The 25,008-nt window shown below is 50.2% G+C and overlaps 2 protein-coding genes across 3 annotated transcripts in view; one reads left to right on the top strand and one right to left on the bottom strand.

Annotated features, from left to right (window-relative positions):
• The window catches only part of ACSL5 (acyl-CoA synthetase long chain family member 5), a 369,346-nt gene that overhangs the window by 308,251 nt on the left and 36,087 nt on the right, over nt 1-25,008 (top strand). Inside the window, exon 2 of the mRNA XM_077258037.1 lies at nt 7,659-8,043. The gene's annotated coding sequence lies outside the window, so the exon portion shown is untranslated. The remainder of the gene's footprint in view (nt 1-7,658; nt 8,044-25,008) is intronic.
• Nucleotides 13,860-20,247, bottom strand: LOC143769446 (uncharacterized). Of its 2 annotated transcripts, none has more exons than XM_077258027.1 (2): nt 18,479-20,247; nt 13,860-16,207 (listed from the first exon to the last, which is right to left on the bottom strand). In XM_077258027.1, exons 1-2 carry the CDS (start codon nt 20,028-20,030, stop codon nt 15,243-15,245), a joined length of 2,517 nt encoding a protein of 838 aa, XP_077114142.1. In that variant the 5' UTR covers nt 20,031-20,247; the 3' UTR covers nt 13,860-15,242. The 2 variants fall into 2 exon arrangements, with proteins under 2 accessions (XP_077114142.1, XP_077114143.1); XM_077258028.1 differs by lacking the exon at nt 18,479-20,247 and having other exon boundaries at nt 13,860-15,223; nt 16,076-18,386.

Raw genomic sequence — 25,008 nt, 5'->3', positions numbered from 1 at the left:
ATATAGACTTTACCAGTTATAAAACTGTGTCCTGTAGTTGTCTTGTTCCACGCAAAGAGTCTCCTGAGTTATCCCCTATAATTATTACAGGTGGTCGTAGCGTGCTGCCAGTCGGTCTGTGGAAATGGATTTTTAAATATCATTAGAATATATAAAAGATAACAGACAGCAGCTTTATCACAACATTGTGCTGAATGGACTGAGTGGGGACCCCATTGCAGGACCTCTGGTTGTAAAATGAATAGACACCAGGACAGAGCTCATGAGATCGCAAAGTTTACAGATTGTCCATAAAAACATGAAGCTGTGTGATGGAGATTCCTAGATTCTTGAGACCTTGGAACAGTAGCCCCTGCTTTTTTCAATAGTTTGGTCCTGCCTACAATATAACTTTCACTGTGGGTGGCTACAATAGGCAACAATGAAAGTATCTAAGAATTACTCTGATTAAAGGCTCTGATAATTGATAATACCATGTGTCTTAACAATAATAGGTGCAAGCTTTGCAAATGGGAGATCTTCAGTGTTGCTAGATCATAAGAATGTTGTAGAACTTTTATGGTAAAGGGGCGCAAGCATCTGCAATGATTGTTGCCTGAATTGCTCATTTGGTCGTCTACTATTATTCCCGACTACCCATTAGATGTACTTGTGCAGCCAAGTATTCATGTGCTTACAAAGGAAAAAGAAACTTAGGTTTGTTATTTCCTCTAGAAAGCTAGAAGCCAAATGGAGAGGCAGACATACTATTGGGGAAACCTGTGCAGCTGTTCAGGGGCCAAAGAGATTGGAGATCTGGTATATGATGTCCAGGGCTTTGAGTTCTCTTAGTCTACGTTCACATTAGCATTCGGCGCCGCAGCGTCGGGCGCCGCAGCGTCGCCGCATGCGTCATGCGCCCCTATATTTAACATGGGGGCGCATGGACATGCGTTGTGCTGCGTTTTGCGACGCATGCGTTTTTTTGGCCGCAAGCGTTGGGCGCAGAGAACGCAGCAAGTTGCATTTTTTTTGCGTCCAACTTTCGGCGAAAAAGGACGCATGCGTCGCAAAACGCGTTTTAGCGTGCGTTTTGTTGCGTTTTTGTTTGCGTTGCGTAATGGTAAAAATGGCCCATTAGTGAGGGATTTACAAAATAGCAATGAATGTGCCCTTAATGTTCATTTAAATGGCAATATTATAATGAACGACTGTTCCTGGGATCACTCATTTTACAATAATTTTGCAGACTAAACAAGTTGCCAATTACGTGATGAAGGAGCAAAACACTAATTGTTTTGTTTTGCACAAAAGATCTTCATTCTCGGCAGCACATTGTCCTGTGTAAACACTCTTAGGTGTATGGGGGCCCTGGACAGCTGATTGTTGGGAGAGGTAAGGATCCGGCAGGTCCGATTTCACACGGCCCATCCTTTTACTCTCTCGGAGGTCAGTCGCCAGCAGCAGGGGTGTAGCAGAGACCTTCTAATAGAAAACACAGGATCACTCTGCCATAGGCCGGAGTCACACTACAGCGAGATACGGCCGAGTCTCGCAGGTTAAAACCAAGCTCTGGCACCGGCACACCAGAGCGGAGCGTGCAGCTCCATGTATTACTATGCAGCCGCATGCTCCGCTCTGGAGTGCCAGTGCCAGAGCTTGGTTTTAACCTGCGAGACTCGGCCGTATCTCGCTGTATGTGATCCCGGCCATACTAGCGCTCCTGTGTATGGGAGAGTCGGCCAAGATGGCTACCAGTCCAACGATTGTCTGAACCATCCTTCAGCTGAAAGCCATGTAATGTGTATGGTGGTCTTCACTCTTCATCCTCAGCGTGTTGTGTCCCCCCTGCACTAGACATATTAATGTCAGACTCCCTCTAATCCTGTGATCTCACCGGGATTAGCACAAGTCCTGGATAGTGAAGTTTGGCAGCCGCTTATCTTGCATTTATCATTGACCTTTTCCCTGGTGACCTGTGGAGATGTGACTCAGTGGAAGTGATTGCTCGTGCACAGGTTAATTTAAAGTGTACACAAGATTCTGTGTCGCAATGTGTACGGTGAGATCCCCTCTCCTGCTAAATACGCCAAGGGTCCAAAATCTAGCAGGCTCCTTTCAGTGGATCATGCACATAGCAGCCACGTATCTGTCAAGTAGAAGAGATCAATAAGAGATTCAAACTCCCAGCATCTTCCTTGTGACCACATGCGGACTACAGACCATGTATGGCAGCCTGTAGCCCGCTGATAGAGAGCAGTGGAGGGGACGAATCATTCCCCCAATAGTCCTATCTATATAATACGATCACCCATACATGCAAAACTCATATCGCTCTTTTAGGGGTGTAATTTTTACAATTCTCTAATTATTGATTAAGGGTATGTGCACACGTCAGGATTTCTTACAGAAATTTCCTGACAAAAACTGGACATTTCTGCCAGAAATCCGCATGCGTTTTTTTTTCGCGTTTTTTGTGCGTTTTTTCCCAATGCATAGAATAGCGGGAAAAACGCGAAAAATCCACAAAATTAATGAACATGTTCATTTTTTTATCGCGATGCGTTTTTTTCGCGGAAAAAAACGCATCATGTGCACAAAAATTGCGGAATGCATTCTAAATTATAGGATGCATATGTATGCATTTTTTATGCGTTTTATAGCGTTTTTATTACGAAAAACGCAAAAATTCCTGAACGTGTGCAGTGCACATACCCTTAAGGTTTGGAGCAATTATATTGACTTCCAACAACAACAACAAAAATCCTGCAATAATCAATTCCTCCACAAAATGTACCTTCACACGAAGCGACGCTGCAGCGATAGCGACAACGATGCCGATCGCTGCAGCGTCGCTGTTTGATCGCTGGGGAGCTGTCACACAGACCGCTCTCCAGCGACCAACGATGCCGAGGTCCCCGGGTAACCAGGGTAAACATCGGGTTGCTAAGCGCAGGGCCGCGCTTAGTAACCCGATGTTTACCCTGGTTACCAGCGTAAAAGTAAAAAAAAACAAACAGTACATGCTCACCTGCGCGTCCCCCAGCGTCTGCTTCCTGCACTGACTGAGCTCCACTGCTTTGTGCTTTCACTTTCACTTTAGGGCCGGCGCTCAGTAAGTGTCAGGAAGCAGACGGCAGGGGACGCGCAGGTGAGTATGTACTGTTTGTTTTTTTTACTTTTACGCTGGTAACCAGGGTAAACATCGGGTTACTAAGCGCGGCCCTGCGCTTAGTAACCCGATGTTTACCCTGGTTACCAGTGTAAAACATCGCTGGTATCGTTGCTTTTGCTTTCAAACACAACGATACACGGCGATCGGACGACCAAATAAAGTTCTGGACTTTATTCAGCGACCAGCGACATCACAGCAGGATCCTGATCGCTGCTGCGTGTCAAACGAAACGATATCGCTAGCCAGGACGCTGCAACGTCACGGATCGCTAGCGATGTCGTTTCGTGTGAAGGTTCCTTAACTCTTCCTGATATCCTACAGGCAACACGAGAGATGGAAGATATAACACATGGAGCAGGATCAGACTGCACACCTTATATCTGTAAGCATGGAGACACAGAGGTCTGCACCAGAGCTGTAGACAGAAAACTGTAGGTTTTGTTTCTAGCAAAAATGTTGCTGTCCTCTTGTTTTTGTTACTTTAGATACATTGGAGGAATAAAACTTTGCAAAACTATACACATCCTGGTACAAAAGTAACTATTTGGCAGACAATGTAACAATCTGGCAATGTTGATGTTTCTGTTTTGTCCCCCTATATGCAGAGAACAGGGTGCCAAGACCGCAGCAACTTGTAGAAGAGATATTCCAGATTTATCAACTCCCTGTTTTGGTTTTAGATCACTCAAACATTAGCTAAAGGACTTTCAGGAATGAGGAAGGTGCACTGGTTTTCAGAGGTAACAAAATGGGCTATTGCACAGGACCCACAATTCCTATTGGGCCCCGAGGACTGGACTTTCAGGAGCAACATGAAGAAGAAGCTGTAAATCTTCACTGCCTTAGGCCTCATTCACACCTCCGTGCTTAAACAGTATGTGATAAATGGCACCACTGTCATCAGTGTCATCAGTGTACGGTCCGGGCCTCTGTTTTTACTATCTATCATCAGTATTTTTCACGGATGGATAAATAAATCAATTACGTATCTTCTCCTATACTGTCCAATGTAGAGATTGCCATCCGTGGCTCTACGTGTTTTTCACAAACACATAGATTTGTATTGGCCTTTGTCATCTGTAAACTGGAAAAGAATACACATGTGAACAGCAGCATAGATTATAATGGGTACATGAGGTGTCTGTGAAAATAATGGATGCAACGTATGCGAACAACACGGAAGTCTGAATGAAGCCTTAGGGCTGACTCTGATGTCTGTGATAATCGGTCCGATGTCGTATCGCAATGCTCGGGCTGAGCGCACATCTCCTGACCCAATCCTGATAGCTTAATATATCTAAGAAGTCAGGAGATGTGCACTCAGCCCGAGCATTGCGATACGACATCAGACTGATTATCACAGACATCTATCACACGGAGGTCAGGAGATGTGCGCTCAGCCCGAGCATTGCGATATGACATTGGACCGATTACACAGGTCAACAAAAAAAAAATTTTTTTCTGGTGTCCAAAATATTTTAATGAATTTAGGGTATTTTTGGGGTGCTGATTCTGAATATGTCATCAGTTTTGCCAGATTGGCTCAAGTTTTTGACATTTTTGGTATCTTATTTATAGCGCTTGTTGGTAAATGCGACGCATCATCTCATTAATTTCTTTGGATTAGTACTTGAACTGAGCAGTTCTCAATATAGTTTTGTGTTAATTAGTGTTCTAAAAGTTTGTTCATAGCTTGATTTTTGCACTAACTTTATGTTGTTGTCTGTTTTCCAGTGAAAAGCATGAACTCATCAAGAAGAAGTTGTCTTAACGATCCAGACTCATTCTGTTACATTTGTGGTGAATACACACTGCCAAAACATAGAAGAAACATAACAGACTTCGTAAAAAAAGTGTATTTTGCCTATTTTGGGGTTATGCTTGGGGACCAAGACAAGTTTTGGGCACCACACATAGTGTGCAAAGCATGTATCGAATTATTACGAAAATGGAGCAAAGGACAAAGAAAAAGCTTCAAATTTGGTGTTCCAATGGTGTGGAGAGAGCCAAAAAATCATCATGATGACTGTTATTTCTGTGCAGTGCAAGTGCAAGGATTCAATAAGCATAAGAAACGAAAATGGGAGTAACATGGAATCTTCAAGAAGGCCTGTCCCTCATTGTGAAGATGTGCCTGTACCTGTGTTTACCATAAATAACAGTCATCATGATGATTTTTTGGCTCTCTCCACACCATTGGAACACCAAATTTGAAGCTTTTTCTTTGTCCTTTGCTCCATTTTCGTAATAATTCGATACATGCTTTGCACACTATGTGTGGTGCCCAAAACTTGTCTTGGTCCCCAAGCATAACCCCAAAATAGGCAAAATACACTTTTTTTACGAAGTCTGTTATGTTTCTTCTATGTTTTGGCAGTGTGTATTCACCACAAATGTAACAGAATGAGTCTGGATCGTTAAGACAACTTCTTCTTGATGAGTTCATGCTTTTCACTGGAAAACAGACAACAACATAAAGTTAGTGCAAAAATCAAGCTATGAACAAACTTTTAGAACACTAATTAACACAAAACTATATTGAGAACTGCTCAGTTCAAGTACTAATCCAAAGAAATTAATGAGATGATGCGTCGCATTTACCAACAAGTGCTATAAATAAGATACCAAAAATCTCAAAAACTTGAGCCAATCTGGCAAAACTGATGACATATTCAGAATCAGCACCCCAAAAATACCCTAAATTCGATGAAATATCTTTGGCACCAAAAATGCTGTTGACCAGTGTTATCATACACATCTATCACGCTGAGGTCAGGAGATGTGCGCTCAGCCCGAGCATTGTGATACAACATCAGACTGATTAACACAGACTATAAATCACAAAGGCGTCCCCACACTACAAAAATATTGGTACTTCTCTAGACATATAACACCAGAGCTGCCACTATTCAGTAGTCGGCTCAATGAAGCTCACATAGGAATAAATCAAATATGGATAGTACCAATATCACCTTGCTTTGCCTGTTGATATTGGTACTATCCAGATTTGATTTATTCCTATGTGCTATTCTGTAGGTGGATGTTCCCCTCTGATTTGGGGTTACTGTTTGTGTTTAAATATTTTGAGTGGTCATGTGGATCTTTTACATGTTATTAATAAACGTTAAATTTTAAATGATCTTACGATTGGTGAGCTTCATTGAGCTGACTACTGAATAGTGGCAGCTCTGGTGTTATATGATTATCACAGACATCTATCACGCTGAGGTCAGGAGATGTGCGCTCAGCCCGAGCATTGTGATACGACATCAGACCGATTATCACAGACATCTATCACACTGAGGTCAGGAGATGTGCGCTCAGCCCGAGCATTGCGATATGACATCAGACCGATTATCACAGACATCTATCATGCTGAGGTCAGGAGATGTGCGCTCAGCCCGAGCATTGCGATACAACATCAGACCAATTATCACAGACATCTATCATACTGAGGTCAGGAGATGTGCGCTCAGCCCGAGCATTGCGATACAACATCAGACCAATTATCACAGACATCTATCATACTGAGGTCAGGAGATGTGCGCTCAGCCCGAGCATTGCGATATGACATCGGACTGATTATCACAGACATCTATCACGCTGAGGTCAGGAGATGTGCGCTCAGCCCAAGCATTGCGATACAACATCAGACTGATTATCACAGACATCTATCATGCTGAGGTCAGGAGATGTGCGCTCAGCCCGAGCATTGCGATACATCGGACCGATTATCACAGACATCTATCACACTGAGGTCAGGAGATGTGCGCTCAGCCGAGCATTGTGATACGACATCGGACCGATTATCACAGACATCTATCACGCTGAGGTCAGGAGATGTGCACTCAGCCCGAGCATTGTGATACGACATTGGACCGATTATCACAGACATCTATCACACTGAGGTGGGCTCACCGCCGGAGCCCACCTCAAAGCGGAGGGTTCTGCCAGCTGACGTACTATTCCGTCAGCTGGCAGAAAGGCGTTAATGGATGCGTTTTTTCGCGGTTTTATAGCGAACAAAATGTGAAAAATCTGGAGCATGTGCACACAGCCTAAGTGTTTTTCACAGATAGCACTCGTACCTATAAGAGCAGATGGGGCCACTCACTTGTCCATGGTTTTCAGAGAATGAGCGGTTGGTGCAAAATCGCTGAGACATGTCCAATATTGATCCGAGTGTCAGAAGAAAATTGTCAGTGCGAGTCAGTAGGTCTGTGAAAAATATCGTGCGGCTCCCGGATGCCATTTGAGTGCAGACTGATTTTCATGGAAAGCAGATGGAGATAAACTTTTTTTTTCAGATACAAGAAAAACTCGTGAAAAAAACAAGTCTGAATGAGGGCGTACTTGGTAGGGGTTACGATCATTGTATGTCGGTATTATTGGGCACTGTATGGCCGTATTCATATATGAACATAAGGGCTTTTTCCACCTGTCTGAAAGCCGACAATTAGGGACCTATATAACTTCCGGCCCTTTTTTTTCTCCTCTTTTACAGACGTCCATCCTGGGATACCAGAGCAGGGGGCACAATATCACCTACAGAACGGCTCCCGACAATTAGAGGTTAAATTCACCTCTTTTCACAATCCCCTCCTCACTTGCAAATCCCCGGCTTGGGTGACTGACTGCAGCCTCCTGAAAATTACACTGTCAAATCTGGAGAGGGTTCTGTAACCCGAGGACGATCGGCGCCTGCACCGGTCCCTGCTGCCATCATGCAATATTCAAACACAGACATTTGCACCTTTGAACCGATTGCAGCCAAGGTCCAAAGAGCAGACTCCAAGTGCAATGTGCGGCAGATATTAGCGCTCCCGGGAGGTATCGGGGCAGATCCTCTCTTGTCAGGATACCAGCCGGGGCCAGGAGTCTCCCAGGAGGTAAGGAGTCTGCAGGTCTGACTGCTGGGGGTGCAGAGGATGGCCCAGCGGCCCCTGGCTCTTCTCCCCATGGAGGGGGCCGACAGGCGATGTTCCCAGGCTATGCTTGGATGGGAACCCGGGCAGATGCTTGGAGCAAGATTGGGCTTCCTCTGGCTTTGGCTAGCGGAGGATATGTGTCCCTGACCCTCGCTGTCGCCATCTGATTTGCAGGGATGGGGAGCGGTTTTTGGGGGCCCTTCTCCCTAAAGCGTGGGCCGCGGTAGACTGCATCCTTGTGCATTTTTGTGGCACCGTTCACATTTTCAGAGCACTTGTGTGAAAAGCGCATCATCTGGAGCAGGCAATCGTGAGACTACAACTCCCATTATGTCTGTCCTGCTGGAGTAGTTTCACATCCTATTTGTATACTGCTGCTGTAGGGTTAGGAAGGACCCCGCCTGGCAGAAGTGCAGGAAAAGCTGCCAGGACCCAGCGCAAAACCCTGTGTGCTGCCGGTGATGTCAGAGACTGCAGCCGGGGAGACTGCAACCGGGGAGACTGCAACCGCGGAGACTGCAACCGGGGAGACTGCAACAAGGGAGACTGCAACCGGGGAGACTACAACCGGGGAGACTACAACCGGGGAGACTGCAACCGGGAAGACTGCAACCGGGGAGACTGCAACCGGGGAGACTGCAACCGGGAAAACTACAACCGGGGAGACTACAACCGGGGAGACTGCAACCGGGGAGACTGCAACCGGGGAGACTGCAACCGGGGAGACTGCAACCGGGGAGACTGCAACCGGGGAGACTGCAACCGGGGAGACTACAACCAGGGAGACTACAACCAGGAAAACTGCAACCGGGGAGACTGCAACCGGGGAGACTGCAACCGGGGAGACTGCAACCGGGGAGACTGCAACCGGGGAGACTGCAACCGGGGAGACTGCAACCGGGGAGACTGCAACCGGGGAGACTGCAACAAGGGAGACTGCAACCGGGGAGACTACAACCGGGGAGACTGCAACCGGGGAGACTGCAACCGGGGAGACTGCAACCGGGGAGACTACAGCCGGGGAGACTGCAACCGGGGAGACTGCAACCGGGAAAACTACAACCGGGGAGACTACAACCGGGGAGACTACAACCGGGGAGACTGCAACCGGGGAGACTGCAACCGGGGAGACTGCAACCGGGGAGACTGCAACCGGGAAAACTACAACCGGGGAGACTACAACCGGGGAGACTACAACCGGGGAGACTGCAACCGGGGAGACTGCAACCGGGGAGACTGCAACCGGGGAGACTACAACCGGGGAGACTGCAACCGGGGAGACTGCAACCGGGGAGACTACAACCGGGGAGACTGCAACCGGGGAGACTGCAACCGGGGAGACTGCAACCGGGGAGACTACAACCAGGGAGACTACAACCAGGAAAACTGCAGGAGCAAGGGGCAGTGTGAATAGAGGCGTCAGGACAGCGGCCGCCACCTCCAGTGATGTCAGAGTCACTGATATTTACTAACAAATCTCCACAATAAGAAATGTAACAATGTAACAAAGTGCAGGAGACAGCCAGGCAGCGAGGGCTGGAAGCCTTCACCGAGGAGCAGCCAATATGGGCCCTTGATACGGACTCTCCACACAGACTCTCAATACGGACCCTCGATACGGACCCTCAATACAGACACTCAATACGGACCCTTGATACGGACCCTCGATACAGACACTCGATACGGACCCTCGATACAGACCCTCGATACGGACCCTCGATACAGACACTCTATATGGACCCTCGATACAGACACTCAATACGGACCCTCGATACAGTCCCTCGATACGGACATTCGATACGGACATTCGATACGGACATTCGATACGGACCCTCAGGGCTGGACTGGCCATCTGGCAATTCTGGCAAATGCCAGAAGGGCCTGTCTGGTCATGGGCTGCCTTGTCGGCTACGTTGTTAACAGAATCGATATTCTCAAGACACCCACACTGTTACCAGTGGTGATAAAGTACAAAGTCGCTGACTCCATCACTTACCCCAGCAGCAACAGGTATCATTAGAAATATTGGTCTTGTAGTAAATCTTGCTCTCCTCCATCCAGGGTAATATTAGTGATATATCTCTATCTTGTGCTTGGAAACGGGAACAACATGGACCTGTGTGATTTCAAATGCCAGGGCTGAATTTCAGTCCCAGTCCGTACCTGCAGACCATTGCTACGGACCCTCGATACGGACCCTCGATACAGACCCTCGATATGGACCCTCGATACAGACCCTCGATACAGACCCTCGCTATGGACCCTCGGCCCTTATTAGTCCAGATGTCCCCGAGGTGTCATATCTGTAATTATTCAAAGTGCAAGAAAGACACAAAAAGCCAAATTCTGTCCTAAATCTGATACAAGGGGACAGCCATTCACTACTGAGACCACAGGGATATCTGATCTGCAATACAGTATCACACAGGAGAGGATTAGATACACAGCTCAGCAGTCAGTATCACACAGGAGAGGATTAGATACACTGCTCAGCAGTCAGTATCACACAGGATAGGATTAGATACACGGCTCAGCAGACAGTATCACACAGGAGAGGATTAGATACACAGCTCAGCAGACAGTATCACACAGGAGAGGATTAGATACACGGCTCAGCAGTCAGTATCACACAGGATAGGATTAGATACACAGCTCAGCAGTCAGTATCACACAGGATAGGATTAGATACACGGCTCAGCAGACAGTATCACACAGGAGAGGATTAGATACACGACTCAGCAGACAGTATCACACAGGAGAGGATTAGATACACAGCTCAGCAGTCAGTATCACACAGGATAGGATTAGATACACGGCTCAGCAGACAGTATCACACAGGAGAGGATTAGATACACAGCTCAGCAGACAGTATCACACAGGAGAGGATTAGATACACGGCTCAGCAGTCAGTATCACACAGGATAGGATTAGATACACAGCTCAGCAGTCAGTATCACACAGGATAGGATTAGATACACGGCTCAGCAGACAGTATCACACAGGAGAGGATTAGATACACGACTCAGCAGACAGTATCACACAGGAGAGGATTAGATACACAGCTCAGCAGTCAGTATCACACAGGATAGGATTAGATACACGGCTCAGCAGACAGTATCACACAGGAGAGGATTAGATACACAGCTCAGCAGACAGTATCACACAGGAGAGGATTAGATACACGGCTCAGCAGTCAGTATCACACAGGATAGGATTAGATACACAGCTCAGCAGTCAGTATCACACAGGATAGGATTAGATACACGGCTCAGCAGACAGTATCACACAGGAGAGGATTAGATACACAGCTCAGCAGACAGTATCACACAGGAGAGGATTAGATACACGACTCAGCAGTCAGTATCACACAGGACAGGATTAGATACACAGCTCAGCAGACAGTATCTCACAGGAGAGGATTAGATACACAGCTCAACAGTCAGTATCACACAGGATAGGATTAGATACACAGCTCAGCAGACAGTATCACACAGGATAGGATTAGATACACAGCTCAGCAGTCAGTATCACACAGGATAGGATTAGATACACGGCTCAGCAGTCAGTATCACACAGGAGAGGATTAGATGCATGGCTCAGCAGACAGTATCACAGGAGAGGATTAGATACACGACTCAGCAGTCAGTATCACACAGGATAGGATTAGATACACAGCTCAGCAGACAGTATCACACAGGATAGGATTAGATACACAGCTCAGCAGGCAGTATCACACAGGATAGGATTAGATACACAGCTCAGCAGTCAGTATCACACAGGATAGGATTAGATACACGGCTCAGCAGACAGTATCACACAGGAGAGGATTAGATACACAGCTCAGCAGGCAGTATCACACAGGATAGGATTAGATACACAGCTCAGCAGTCAGTATCACACAGGATAGGATTAGATACACAGCTCAGCAGACAGTATCACACAGGATAGGATTAGATACACAGCTCAGCAGGCAGTATCACACAGGATAGGATTAGATACACAGCTCAGCAGACAGTATCACACAGGATAGGATTAGATACACAGCTCAGCAGGCAGTATCACACAGGATAGGATTAGATACACAGCTCAGCAGACAGTATCACACAGGATAGGATTAGATACACAGCTCAGCAGACAGTATCACACAGGATAGGATTAGATACACAGCTCAGCAGTCAGTATCACACAGGATAAGATTAGATATAGGACTCATGGAAGAGCTCATAGTCTCTGACCGTTGGCTGAACTTGGACTCATACAGTACGAGAGCTCGGTTACCCTGGACATCATTCAGAAATTCATCTGAATTTAGAACTTGGCTAACATCGCCATTCTAGTGATGATGAGCGATTAATATCACACTCAGAATATGCAAAATTTCCCTCCCTCCTGACCTTTGTGTTCCCCCAATTCTTCCCTATCTTGTCTCGTCATTTGAATACAATTTATTCACATAACATGATACAAAGTTTCAATACTAATGGTTGCACTATACGTTCCCTTTCCAAATAATTATATGCTGGTTACTATACTTACATTTTGCTGCTTGTACCTGTTGTGCAACATGACTTTGATTCTGATGTATGTGGAAATATCAATTGTTAATTACAACTTCAATAAAAATATATTGAATCATAGATACACAGCTCAGCAGTCAGTATCACACAGGAGAGGATTAGATACACGGCTCAGCAGTCAGTATCACACAGGAGAGGATTATATACACGGCTCAGCAGGCAGTATCACACAGGAGAGGATTAGATACAGCTCAGCAGTCAGTATCACACAGGAGAGGATTAGATACACGGCTCAGCAGTCAGTATCACACAGGATAGGATTAGATACACGGCTCAGCAGACAGTATCACACAGAATAGGATTAGATACACGGCTCAGCAGTCAGTATCACACAGGAGAGGATTAGATACAGCTCAGCAGTCAGTATCACACAGGATAGGATTAGATACACGGCTCAGCAGTCAGTATCACACAGGAGAGGATTAGATACACGGCTCAGCAGACAGTATCACACAGAATAGGATTAGATACACGGCTCATCAGTCAGTATCACACAGGAGAGGATTAGATACAGATCAGCAGTCAGTATCACACAGGATAGGAGTAGATACACGGCTCAGCAGTCAGTATCACACAGGATAGGATTAGATACACAGCTCAGCAGACAGTATCACACAGGATGGGATTAGATACACGGCTCAGCAGGCAGTATCACACAGGAGAGGATTAGATACACGGCTCAGCAGACAGTATCACACAGGATAGGATTAGATACACGGCTCAGCAGGCAGTATCACACAGGAGAGGATTATATACACGGCTCAGCAGGCAGTATCACACAGGAGAGGATTAGATACACAGCTCAGCAGTCAGTATCACACAGGAGAGGATTATATACACGGCTCAGCAGGCAGTATCACACAGGAGAGGATTAGATACAGCTCAGCAGTCAGTATCACACAGGATAGGATTAGATACACGGCTCAGCAGTCAGTATCACACAGGAGAGGATTAGATACACGGCTCAGCAGACAGTATCACACAGAATAGGATTAGATACACGGCTCATCAGTCAGTATCACACAGGAGAGGATTAGATACAGCTCAGCAGTCAGTATCACACAGGACAGGATTAGATACACGGCTCAGCAGTCAGTATCACACAGGAGAGGAGACTGCGGCGACCCATGTGTCGCAAATAGTGCCTTCCCCCCCTACCACCAATCCCGAAAAGACAACACAAACAGGCTCGGATGGGTTGAACTAGTCGGTCACAGTTTATTAATTTAATAAGCAGGGAGGGGCAAATTACATTTCGCAGCGGGCTCACAGCCGTGGGCCCAGTCTGCGACCGACCGGCGGCCAGCCAATGAGCGGCTACGAAGCTTCGCCCCTCCCTCCATTTCCGCTGTGACTTAAAAATAACAGTATTATAATCATCAGCTATAAATTTCAAGTAATAAAGCCTTTTGAAAACGTAACCACAGTAGTAAATATGTAGGGGAGGGAGGGTGGGACAATTGCTTCCAGAGGGTCAGCCGGGGAGAAAGAGGAAGGAACTGACCCCGGCACCTGGATTTAACCTTTGTGGGTGTGGCCAGATGCCCCTTCCTCTCTCCTCCCGTTGGTCCACTGGGCGTCCCAATTAGTGCATCACCTGGGGGAGTAGTGTGAGGGGGGAATAGGCACTGCACGCTGTTTCCTATTATCTTCCTCTATAAGGGGCTCCGCAGTCAGAGGCACATTCCCTATGCGGTACCGTGCCTACCAGACTGCGGCGACCCATGTGTCGCAAATAGTGCCTTCCCCCCCTACCACCAATCCCGAAAAGACAACACAAACAGGCTCGGATGGGTTGAACTAGTCGGTCACAGTTTATTAATTTAATAAGCAGGGAGGGGCAAATTACATTTCGCAGCGGGCTCACAGCCGTGGGCCCAGTCTGCGACCGACCGGCGGCCAGCCAATGAGCGGCTACGAAGCTTCGCCCCTCCCTCCATTTCCGCCACGGAGGATCATGTGTACTACCTACACGTGACTCCGACCCCCACCCTTCAGCCTTAGTGCCTGTTCGATACCGTCTTGTAGACCGGACAAAAATATGTCAAGACCAATGCTCGTGAGATGAATACCGTCGGACCTCAGCAATCCTGATTGGTCGCCTTCCAGTTGGTGATGTCGAACTACGATGCCGAATTTTGATTTTACGAATCTTGCCACTTTCAGGTTGACCTTTTTTCTTGATCGTTCTAAACCTCTTGGGTCCTTAGCCCCGTGCCAGACCGCACGCGGCACCATCTCCGACCACACCAATATCATGCCGGGTAACAGGTGGAAGAAACGCTCGATATCCGCTGTCATCGTTGAGCTGAGGTCAATACATCTCCGTTTTCCCAGATCGTTGCCACCCGCGTGCAAGACTAGTATCACTGGCCCTTTGGCCCTTTTAGCGATGTTGATGACTTCTGGGAAGATTTTTTCCCACTGTAGGCCTCTTATCCCTCTCCAGTTGACCACTACGTTCCTGAAGCCTAGATTCACGCCCCCCGGCCGCTGTTCGGCCCGCTTCTTTGCCCAGTAGATGTATGAATGTCCAACCACCCAAACTGCCGGTTTTTTAGCGCCTGGAAAAAACAAGATATGTTACTTAAGCAGGTCGGGCCTTATGTATCTGGCGAAGCATGCGGATTTCCACCGACCCAACCGCTGCACTTCAGCCTCGGGGATGCCGGCCTTAGCCGCCTCGGTGGCAGCCCCTATACGGAAAGAATGTGTACCGTATTCCGATGGATCGGCGCTAACTGCTTCGAGACACCGATTAAAAATTGTGTGGAACTGGTATTTGGTCAGGGGGGAGCCGTCTGCGTGTGACAGAAAGAATCTACCCGCCCCCTTCATTCCCGTGTATCTTTTTACTACGTTTAGTGGGCATACGGGGCCATCCGACGACTTAACTAGGACCCACGTCCCTCTCCCGGTGGGGTCGCATTTGGATTTGCGCACCCTAATGCGTAGTGCCTCGTTACATATGACGAGGTCTTCATTGATTAGCCCGCCGTCTAGTGAAGTTTTTGAACGTGGCACCAGCTCGCTGATCCTAAGCGCTCCGAAAAAGGCGATGGCAAACGCGGCTGACACTAGGACCGACTCGTAGTGGGAGGTGCACACCGATGGGGAAATCGTGATAATACCGTGTAGTAAACTCAAAGAAATGGGACGACGACACTCCTGGCTAGGTTGGAGCCTTTTCCAGCCTTTAACGGCTTGTCTGATGAAAAAATCCTTCGTCACGTCCGCCCACCCCGCAAGCTGGAAGAAAAAGGCTAATCCCGAGAGGTGCCGCTGCGCCGATGTTCCCGACGCGCCTCTTTGCCTGAGCAAATTCAAAAATTCGACCAGCACTTCGCATCTCGCCCGATCGCACCTCTCCACCGGTCTTCCGTGAATTAGTGAGCACCACTCGTCCCATGCCTTACCGTAAGCCTGCCAGGTAGCCGGCGTGACTGATGCGCGGATCAGTGGCATCATTGATTGGCTACCGTGTCCAAAAGGAGTGTTGGACACTGGACACCCGATGGTTGCGCGGTCGGAAGGAGAGCTTTGAAAGCCTGCCAATCGGAGAATAACAGAGCGTTAACAAGGTTATTATCAACAGACGTAACTGTGGCACGACACCAGATGTTGTGCTTCAAGCACAGTAATGCCAGGCGGCGTAGCAGCGCAAGCAAAGGTGGGGATGCAGAGGACATGCTGTTCAAGCTCTTTGCTGTGCCGGGGTGTTTTGTGGAGAATCTTATGTTCCTGTTCTCTAGCTGTGTGCCCCAGAGCTCTACTGCGGCTACGATCGCAAAGACTTCTAGCAGGGCAGGGTCGCGGCCCCAATTTGCGGAGGCCCACGAGGCCGGCCAGCTCGCTTTGCACCATTGGTTTTGGTAGATTGCCACAAACCCGTCTCTGAGACTTCCACCTGCTGCTAGCCCTAGCTCTTTGCTTGGCGTTTCTCGAGACATGAGGCAAGTATGGCCGTTGTAGGAATATAGGAATGTTCTCCAGACTAGCAAGTCTTCCTTCAGTGTGCGAGTAAGCCTAATTCTATGGCCCGGCTGGGAGATGCCCTTCGTTGCCAGCGATAGCCGGCGTGAAAAGGTTCTGCCCACTGGCATTACGCGGCAAGCAAAGTTGAGTAAGCCTAGCAGGGACTGCATTTGTTGGAGGGTGACTTTTTTAACCCCGCAGAAATCTTCAACCATTTTCAGCGTTTTCAGTAATTTATCCTCCGGCAATCTAAACACCATTGCGTTAGTATCGATCTCTATGCCGAGAAAAGGCAGCACATTACACGGGCCGACCGTTTTTTCTGTTGAGAGAGGCACGCCGAAATGGCTGGCTATAAATTCGAATTTGTTTAGGAGGTAATAACAGAGTTCCGAGTCCTTTGGCCCGACGAACAGGAAATCGTCGAGGTAATGAACCGTCGAATTGCTGCCGGTTTCGTAACGTACTACCCAGTCAAGAAAAGTGCTGAAAAGCTCGAAGTAGTGACAGGAGATGGAGCAGCCCATCGGTAGGCACATGTCAAAGTAAAAGAGCTGGTCCACCTTACAACCTAACAGGTGGAAGCACTCAGGGTGAACGGGTAGTAGGCGGAAGGCTGACTCTATGTCCGATTTTGCCAGCAGGGCGCCGGGCCCGGCGGCCCGCACGAGCTCGACTGCCCTGTCAAATGAAGCGTAAGTTACTGATGCTTCTTCTGGGAGTATCGCGTCGTTTACCGAATCGCCTTTAGGGTATGAGAGGTGGTGGATTAGCCGATATTTTCCCGGTTCTTTTTTAGGGACGATGCCCAGGGGTGAGATTCTAAAATTACTGAAAGGCATCGATGTAAATGGGCCCGCCATCCTGCCTAGTTCTACCTCTTTTTGAACTTTTTTCCGTAGGATCTCGGGAAATTCGCGAGCGGATTTAAGATTATTTGCCGATTTCGTTTCGCGACTAAAATTAAAGGGGATAAAGAAACCGAACTTAAAGCCGAGATCGAGTTGCTGCGCGGCCTCTTTATTGGGGTAGAGGCTTAGCCAAGGGCCCATTGCGGTAACGTTCACCGGGGTTATGCCGTGTAGGTGCTTGGCGCGTACATCTCGCTGCAGGGTGTCCACCACCGCAGGCGGAGCAGTCGTGTTTGTATCTACAGGAACCGTGGAAGCGGCAGTACCCCTCGTTGTACAGCAAGCAGGCCCCTGGTCTCCGTACGACCACTGAATTTTGGCCTGCGGTGGCTGGGTAATTAGTGGCCGACGACGAAAAGGGGGGTTGTTTTTGGGATAACATAAGACGCAACCAGACATCCGTCGCTTTAACGCCCCATCCTAGGTCGGGTTGCATAGCAAGCCGCCTGCGGAATTCTTCGTCGTACCGCCTCCACGCTGACCCGCCGTGGGACTTATACGAGTTATATACTAGGTCTTGGTATATGAATAGCTCGGAACAGCGTTCCGGGTGTTTTTGACCCATGATGCAGCCTAAGACTGCGAAGGCCTGGAGCCAGTTATTCATGGTTTGGGCGATCTTAGGTCTGCTTCTTTCGAATCCTGCCCTCCGCTCCTTATCTACGGATTGCTGGTCTTCTGACAATAGCGACCATATATCCACGTAATCGTTATCCCATATTTTCTGCTTTATCTCTGGATCCACGTGTGTACCTAGGGGACTAATACCGCAGAAAAATGCGTCCTTGTGGAGGCTAGCTGATTGAGCTGCCCTTGTGTCAGTTGGTCCGGCCGAGCGAGTCAGCTGGTGCACCAGCGCCCTGATAGTGGATGCTAAATCCCCTTCCCCTGTGATGTGTATGGCTTGGTGCTCGCCCAATTCAGAGCTCTTACCGTTGCCTGACGCAGGCCGAGTGTCTCCCGGTAGTGGGGGTACTCCGACTCCAGTCGTAGCTGTAACTTGCTGGCAGGAAGCCCAGGGGGGTAGGTTGGTAGCCCGGGGACCCGAGGGTAGGTATCCCCTGCCGTCCGCCATGTTGATGTGTGGCTGAGCCGTTACCACTGATGGTGTCGCTCCCGCCATGTTGACATGTGGCTGAGCCGTTACCGCTAGTGGTGTCGCTCCCGCCATGTTGATGTGTGGCTGAGCCGTTACCGCTAATGGTGTCGCTCCCGCCATGTTGACATGTGGCTGAGCCGTTACCGCTAATGGTGTCGCTCCCGCCATGTTGACATGTGGCTGAGCCGTTACCGCTAATGGTGTTGCTCCTGCCATGTTGACATGTGGCTGAGCCGTTACCGCTAATGGTGTCGCTCCCGCCATGTTGCCGTGTGGCTGAGCCGTTACCGCTATTGGTGTCGCTCCCGCCAAGTTGCTGTGGGTTAACGCTAGTGGTGTCGCTCCCGCCGTGCTGACGTGTGGCTGAGCCGTTACCGCTAGTGGTGGTGAGCGCCGCCTTCTACGGTAGCGCCTCTCGCTGTACTCGGAACTGTCAGACTGTCCCGATGTGGGTGGCGAGCGCCACCTAGCGGACCGGGATCTGTGGCGATAAGTGCGCGCGCAGCGGCTATAGGGGGAATAGTGGGGATTTGGGGGGTGGACGTAGTGTTGGGAGTCTTCGTCGGAGGATGGGGACAGTCTGCGGCGTATACGCCTGTGATTGTCGTGGTCAGGGGATGAGGCTGGGGCGCGCTGGCTGTGTGTCATAGCTTGCGGTGTGAGGCGCGGTGACGGCATTGGCGATAAGGCGACGACGTTAGCCGCTGGGGGTGTGTGGGAATGAACCGTGGAGGGTGTACTAAACAGCTCCGGCTGTGTCTGGGTGTATGGGGGTGTCGGCGGGGCGCCGTTTATTAGTGGCGTGTGTGTGCACGTGTTTGTGCCATACTGTACTGGTTGCGGAGCGTGCTGGTTGGATGAGGTGGCCCGATCAGCGCGCTCCGTGACCACAATGTTGGGTGAACGGCCTGACCCCACGATCCCTCGTGCAGGCATTGCAGCGATGCCTGCTGGGAGGGCGTAGTGGGCCAGGCCGTGGCTGGCGGATGGTCTGTGCTGGGGTGGTGGGTGACTGAGCGGGACCTGACGTGGGGGGCCAGACAGCGCAGCCTGTGAGGCACCCCTCCGGATGATTTGGTGTGCAGGGGCCCCACAGGCTAGCGATGTACTCGCCCAGAGTGCCGGGGGGCCAGCGGGCGGGGCGTGATCGCGCCGAGCAGGCAGCAGGGAGGAGGATCTGCCTGCAGCTGCGGGGGCAGTGCGGCGCGCCCGGACTGTTTGGCGGCGCCGCACCGCTGCCCCGCTGTGTGGGTGGCGCGCCGCAAGGCTACCAGGGGCGATAGGCGGCCCCCCATGGTGCCCGTAGCTCCGGGCGGAAGTGGGGCCGGAAGTGGGCGTATCCCTGCCGGCCGGCGGTGCCCTCTGGGTAAAAGGGCGGGCCTGCATCCCTGAGGAGTGCAGGGGTTGCTCCCCGCGCGCCGGGCCCCGGTCTGCAGTGCATGGACCGGAAGTGACCGGGGCCTGCGCGTATGTAGGAGGAGGGGGGCGGCGAGGATGGGCCCGTTGCTGTGGGACCGCGCGGCGGCTTGGAAGCGCCGGCTCCCCACCGACGCGCAGGCGCTCGGGGGGGCGTGAGGAACGACCCGAGCGCCTACCAGGGGGAAGCGCTGCCGCAGGGAGAGGGGCGCCGGCGGGAGTGGACGGAAGCTCCGGTGGAGTGGAGGAGGAACCTCCCGCAGCACCGGCGATTGACCGAGGTGGGTCCGCGGGCGGGGGAGGGGGAGCAAGCAGCCCGGGAGAGGAGGCGGCAGTAGTCTGGGAGACCCCGGGTTCCGCGGGCAGGGGAGGGTGGTTTGTCAGCCCCGGGACGGCAGGAGAGGACGAGGACACAGGGGAAAGCGTGTGGGTGGATGGAGCCCTGGGGGACGGCGAGGAGGCTTGAGGGGAGACTAGGGGGTGAGGAGAGGGCACAGGAAGGTGAGCACCCAGGCCAGAAAGAAGGGAACGTAACCATTGCTCACCTTCCTGTGCAGCTCTCCGCTGTATGGCCTCGATCATGGGGTCAGACATGGCAGACGGGATATCCGGGACAATTGCTTCCAGAGGGTCAGCCGGGGAGAAAGAGGAAGGAACTGACCCCGGCACCTGGATTTAACCTTTGTGGGTGTGGCCAGATGCCCCTTCCTCTCTCCTCCCGTTGGTCCACTGGGCGTCCCAATTAGTGCATCACCTGGGGGAGTAGTGTGAGGGGGGAATAGGCACTGCACGCTGTTTCCTATTATCTTCCTCTATAAGGGGCTCCGCAGTCAGAGGCACATTCCCTATGCGGTACCGTGCCTACCATTATATACACGGCTCAGCAGGCAGTATCACACAGGAGAGGATTAGATACAGCTCAGCAGTCAGTATCACACAGGATAGGATTAGATACACGGCTCAGCAGTCAGTATCACACAGGAGAGGATTAGATACACGGCTCAGCAGACAGTATCACACAGAATAGGATTAGATACACGGCTCATCAGTCAGTATCACACAGGAGAGGATTAGATACAGCTCAGCAGTCAGTATCACACAGGATAGGATTAGATACACGGCTCAGCAGTCAGTATCACACAGGATAGGATTAGATACACAGCTCAGCAGACAGTATCACACAGGATGGGATTAGATACACGGCTCAGCAGGCAGTATCACACAGGAGAGGATTAGATACACGGCTCAGCAGACAGTATCACACAGGATAGGATTAGATACACGGCTCAGCAGGCAGTATCACACAGGAGAGGATTATATACACGGCTCAGCAGGCAGTATCACACAGGAGAGGATTAGATACACAGCTCAGCAGTCAGTATCACACAGGAGAGGATTATATACACGGCTCAGCAGGCAGTATCACACAGGAGAGGATTAGATACAGCTCAGCAGTCAGTATCACACAGGATAGGATTAGATACACGGCTCAGCAGTCAGTATCACACAGGAGAGGATTAGATACACGGCTCAGCAGACAGTATCACACAGAATAGGATTAGATACACGGCTCATCAGTCAGTATCACACAGGAGAGGATTAGATACAGCTCAGCAGTCAGTATCACACAGGATAGGATTAGATACACGGCTCAGCAGTCAGTATCACACAGGAGAGGATTATATACACGGCTCAGCAGGCAGTATCACACAGGAGAGGATTAGATACAGCTCAGCAGTCAGTATCACACAGGATAGGATTAGATACACGGCTCAGCAGTCAGTATCACACAGGAGAGGATTAGATACACGGCTCAGCAGACAGTATCACACAGAATAGGATTAGATACACGGCTCATCAGTCAGTATCACACAGGAGAGGATTAGATACAGCTCAGCAGTCAGTATCACACAGGATAGGATTAGATACACGGCTCAGCAGTCAGTATCACACAGGATAGGATTAGATACACAGCTCAGCAGACAGTATCACACAGGATGGGATTAGATACACGGCTCAGCAGGCAGTATCACACAGGAGAGGATTAGATACACGGCTCAGCAGACAGTATCACACAGGATAGGATTAGATACACGGCTCAGCAGGCAGTATCACACAGGAGAGGATTAGATACAGCTCAGCAGTCAGTATCACACAGGATAGGATTAGATACACGGCTCAGCAGGCAGTATCACACAGGAGAGGATTAGATACACGGCTCAGCAGTCAGTATCACACAGGAGAGGATTAGATACACGGCTCAGCAGGCAGTATCACACAGGAGAGGATGAGATACAGCTTAGCAGTCAGTATCACACAGGATAGGATTAGATACACGGCTCAGCAAGCAGTATCACACAGGAGACGATGAGATACACAGCTCAGCAGGCAGTATCACACATGAATGAACTAACAAAGAGAAACTGTAGAGCTCACATACCAGAAGCCATTATTTATCCCCATAGAAAGCGTCGCCGTCATTTAGATATTTATTCAATTCTCAATTCAGTGAAGACAGAATGTTAAATTACTGAGAAAGGAGATGACAGTTGGTGCTGATATAGTTCTATTGAGAACTGTAACCGTTGTTTCAGGAGAAGTTACAGCAGAATGTCTGTGTCTGCCTCTAGCTCCTCCCTTCTGTCTGTGTCTGCCTCTAGCTCCTCCCCTCTGTCTGCCTCTAGCTCCTCCCCTCTGTCTGCCTCTAGCTCCTCCCCTCTGTCTGCCTCTAGCTCCTCCCCTCTGTGTCTGCCTCTAGCTCCTCTCCTGTCTGTGTCTGCCTCTAGCTCCTCTCCTGTCTGTGTCTGCCTCTAGCTCCTCCACTCTGTCTGTCTGCCTCTAGCTCCTCCACTCTGTCTGTCTGCCTCTAGCTCCTCCCCTCTGTCTGTCTGCCTCTAGCTCCTCCCCTTTGTATGTCTGCCTCTAGCTCCTCCCCTCTGTCTGTGCCTGCCTCTAGCTCCTCCCCTCTGTCTGTGTCTGCCTCTAGCTCCTCCCCTCTGTCTGCCTATAGCTCCTCACCTGTGTCTGCCTTTAGTTCCTCCCGTCTGTCTGTGTCTGCCTCTAGCTCCTCCCCTCTGTGTCTGCCTCTAGCTCCTCCCCTCTGTCGGTGTCTGCCTGTAGCTCCTCCCCTGTGTCTGCCTCTAGCTCCTGTCTGTCTGCCTCTAGCTCCTACTCTCTGTGTCTGCCTCTAGCTCCTCCCCTCTGTCTGTGTCTGCCTGTAGCTCCTCCCCTCTGTGTCTGCCTCTAGCTCCTGTCTGTCTGCCTCTAGCTTTTCCCCTCTGTCTGCCTCTAGCTCCTCCCCTATGTGTGTGTCTGCATGTAGCTCCTCCCCTCTGTGTCTGCCTCTAGCTCCTCCCCTCTGTGTCTACCTGTAGCTCCTCCCCTCTGTGTCTGTCTCTAGCTCCTCCCCTCTGTCTGTGTCTGCCTCTAGCTCCTCCCCTTTGTGTCTGCCTCTAGCTCCTCCCCTCTGTCTGTCTGCCTCTAGCTCCTCCCCTCTGTCTGTGTCTGCCTCTAGCTTTTCCCCTCTGTCTGTCTGCCTCTAGCTTTTCCCCTCTGTCTGTCTGCCTCTAGCTCCTCCCCTCTGTCTGTGTCTGCCTCTAGCTCCTCCCCTCTGTCTGTGTCTGCCTCTAGCTCCTCCCCTCTGTCTGTGTCTGCCTCTAGCTCCTCCCCTCTGTGTCTGCCTCTAGCTTTTCCCCTGTCTGTCTGCCTCTAGCTCCTCCCCTCTCTCTGTCTGCCTCTAGCTCCTCCCCTCTGTCTGTCTGCCTCTAGCTCCTCCCCTCTGTCTGTGTCTGCCTCTAGCTCCTCCCCTCTGTCTGTGTCTGCCTCTAGCTCCTCCCCTCTGTCTGTGTCTGCCTCTAGCTCCTCTCCTGTCTGTGTCTGCCTCTAGCTCCTCCACTCTGTCTGTCTGCCTCTAGCTCCTCCCCTCTGTCTGTCTGCCTCTAGCTCCTCCCCTCTGTCTGTGTCTGCCTCTAGCTTTTCCCCTCTGTCTGTGTCTGCCTCTAGCTCCTCCCCTCTGTCTGTGTCTGCCTCTAGCTCCTCCCCTCTGTCTGTGTCTGCCTCTAGCTCCTCCCCTCTGTCTGTGTCTGCCTCTAGCTCCTCCCCTGTCTGCCTCTAGCTTTTCCCCTCTGTCTGTCTGCCTCTAGCTCCTCCCCTCTGTCTGTCTGCCTTTAGCTCCTCCCCTCTGTGTGTCTGCCTCTAGCTCCTCCCCTCTGTCTGTGTCTGCCTCTAGCTCCTCCCGTCTGTGTCTGCCTCTAGCTCCTCCCTTCTGTATGTCTGCCTCTAGCTCCTTCCCTATCTGTGTCTGCCTCTAGCTCCTTCCCTCTGTCTGCCTCTAGCTCCTCCCCTGTCTGTTCCTGCCTCTAGCTCCTCCCCTGTCTGTCTGCCTCTAGCTCCTCCCCTGTTATGATCCGGTGACCTTGGAGCCGCATGAAACTTTCTCTGGAGTCGGAGGAACTTGTACTGACCGCAGATCCTGAACTAACACCGCAACTAGAAGTAGCCGTGGGGTGTGCCTAACAAACCCTAGACACCTCGACACAGCCGGAGGACTAAATACCCCTATAGATGGAAATAGGAATACTACCTTGCCTCAGAGCAGAACCCCAAAGGATAGGCAGCCCCCATGAATACTGACTGTGAGTAGGAGAAGAAAAGACACACGCAGGCAGAAAACAGGATTTAGCAAAAGAGGCCACTCTAGCTAAATAGGAAAGGATAGGACAGAATATTAGTCGGTCAGTATTAAAACCCTTCAAAAAATATCCACAGCAGATAATACAAAAAGTTCCACAATCTAACTAAAGACATGGAATGTATATCTGCCTCTCCAGAGAATCCAACAAGACTGAGAAAATACTGACACAATCTAAGCTGGACAAGAAAACACAAAAGAATAGCACTGAATCGTGAAGCACATAGCATGTGTGCCACAGGAAAAAAAAACAGACAC

This window comes from Ranitomeya variabilis, chromosome 4 (assembly GCF_051348905.1).
Source record: "Ranitomeya variabilis isolate aRanVar5 chromosome 4, aRanVar5.hap1, whole genome shotgun sequence".
Taxonomy (NCBI): domain Eukaryota; kingdom Metazoa; phylum Chordata; class Amphibia; order Anura; family Dendrobatidae; genus Ranitomeya; species Ranitomeya variabilis.
Note: the sequence above shows the minus strand (reverse complement) of the source record. Positions and strands in the feature narration are given on the sequence as shown.

Coding starts and splice junctions, on each gene's coding strand:
- LOC143769446 (XM_077258027.1), bottom strand. CDS start 20,030: ATGCAGGCCCGCCCTTTTACCCAGAGGGCACCGCCGGCCGGCAGGGAT. Junction 16,208..18,478: donor TCGGCCTGCGTCAGGCAACG/GTAAGAGCTCTG, acceptor TCCGATTGGCAG/GCTTTCAAAGCTCTCCTTCC.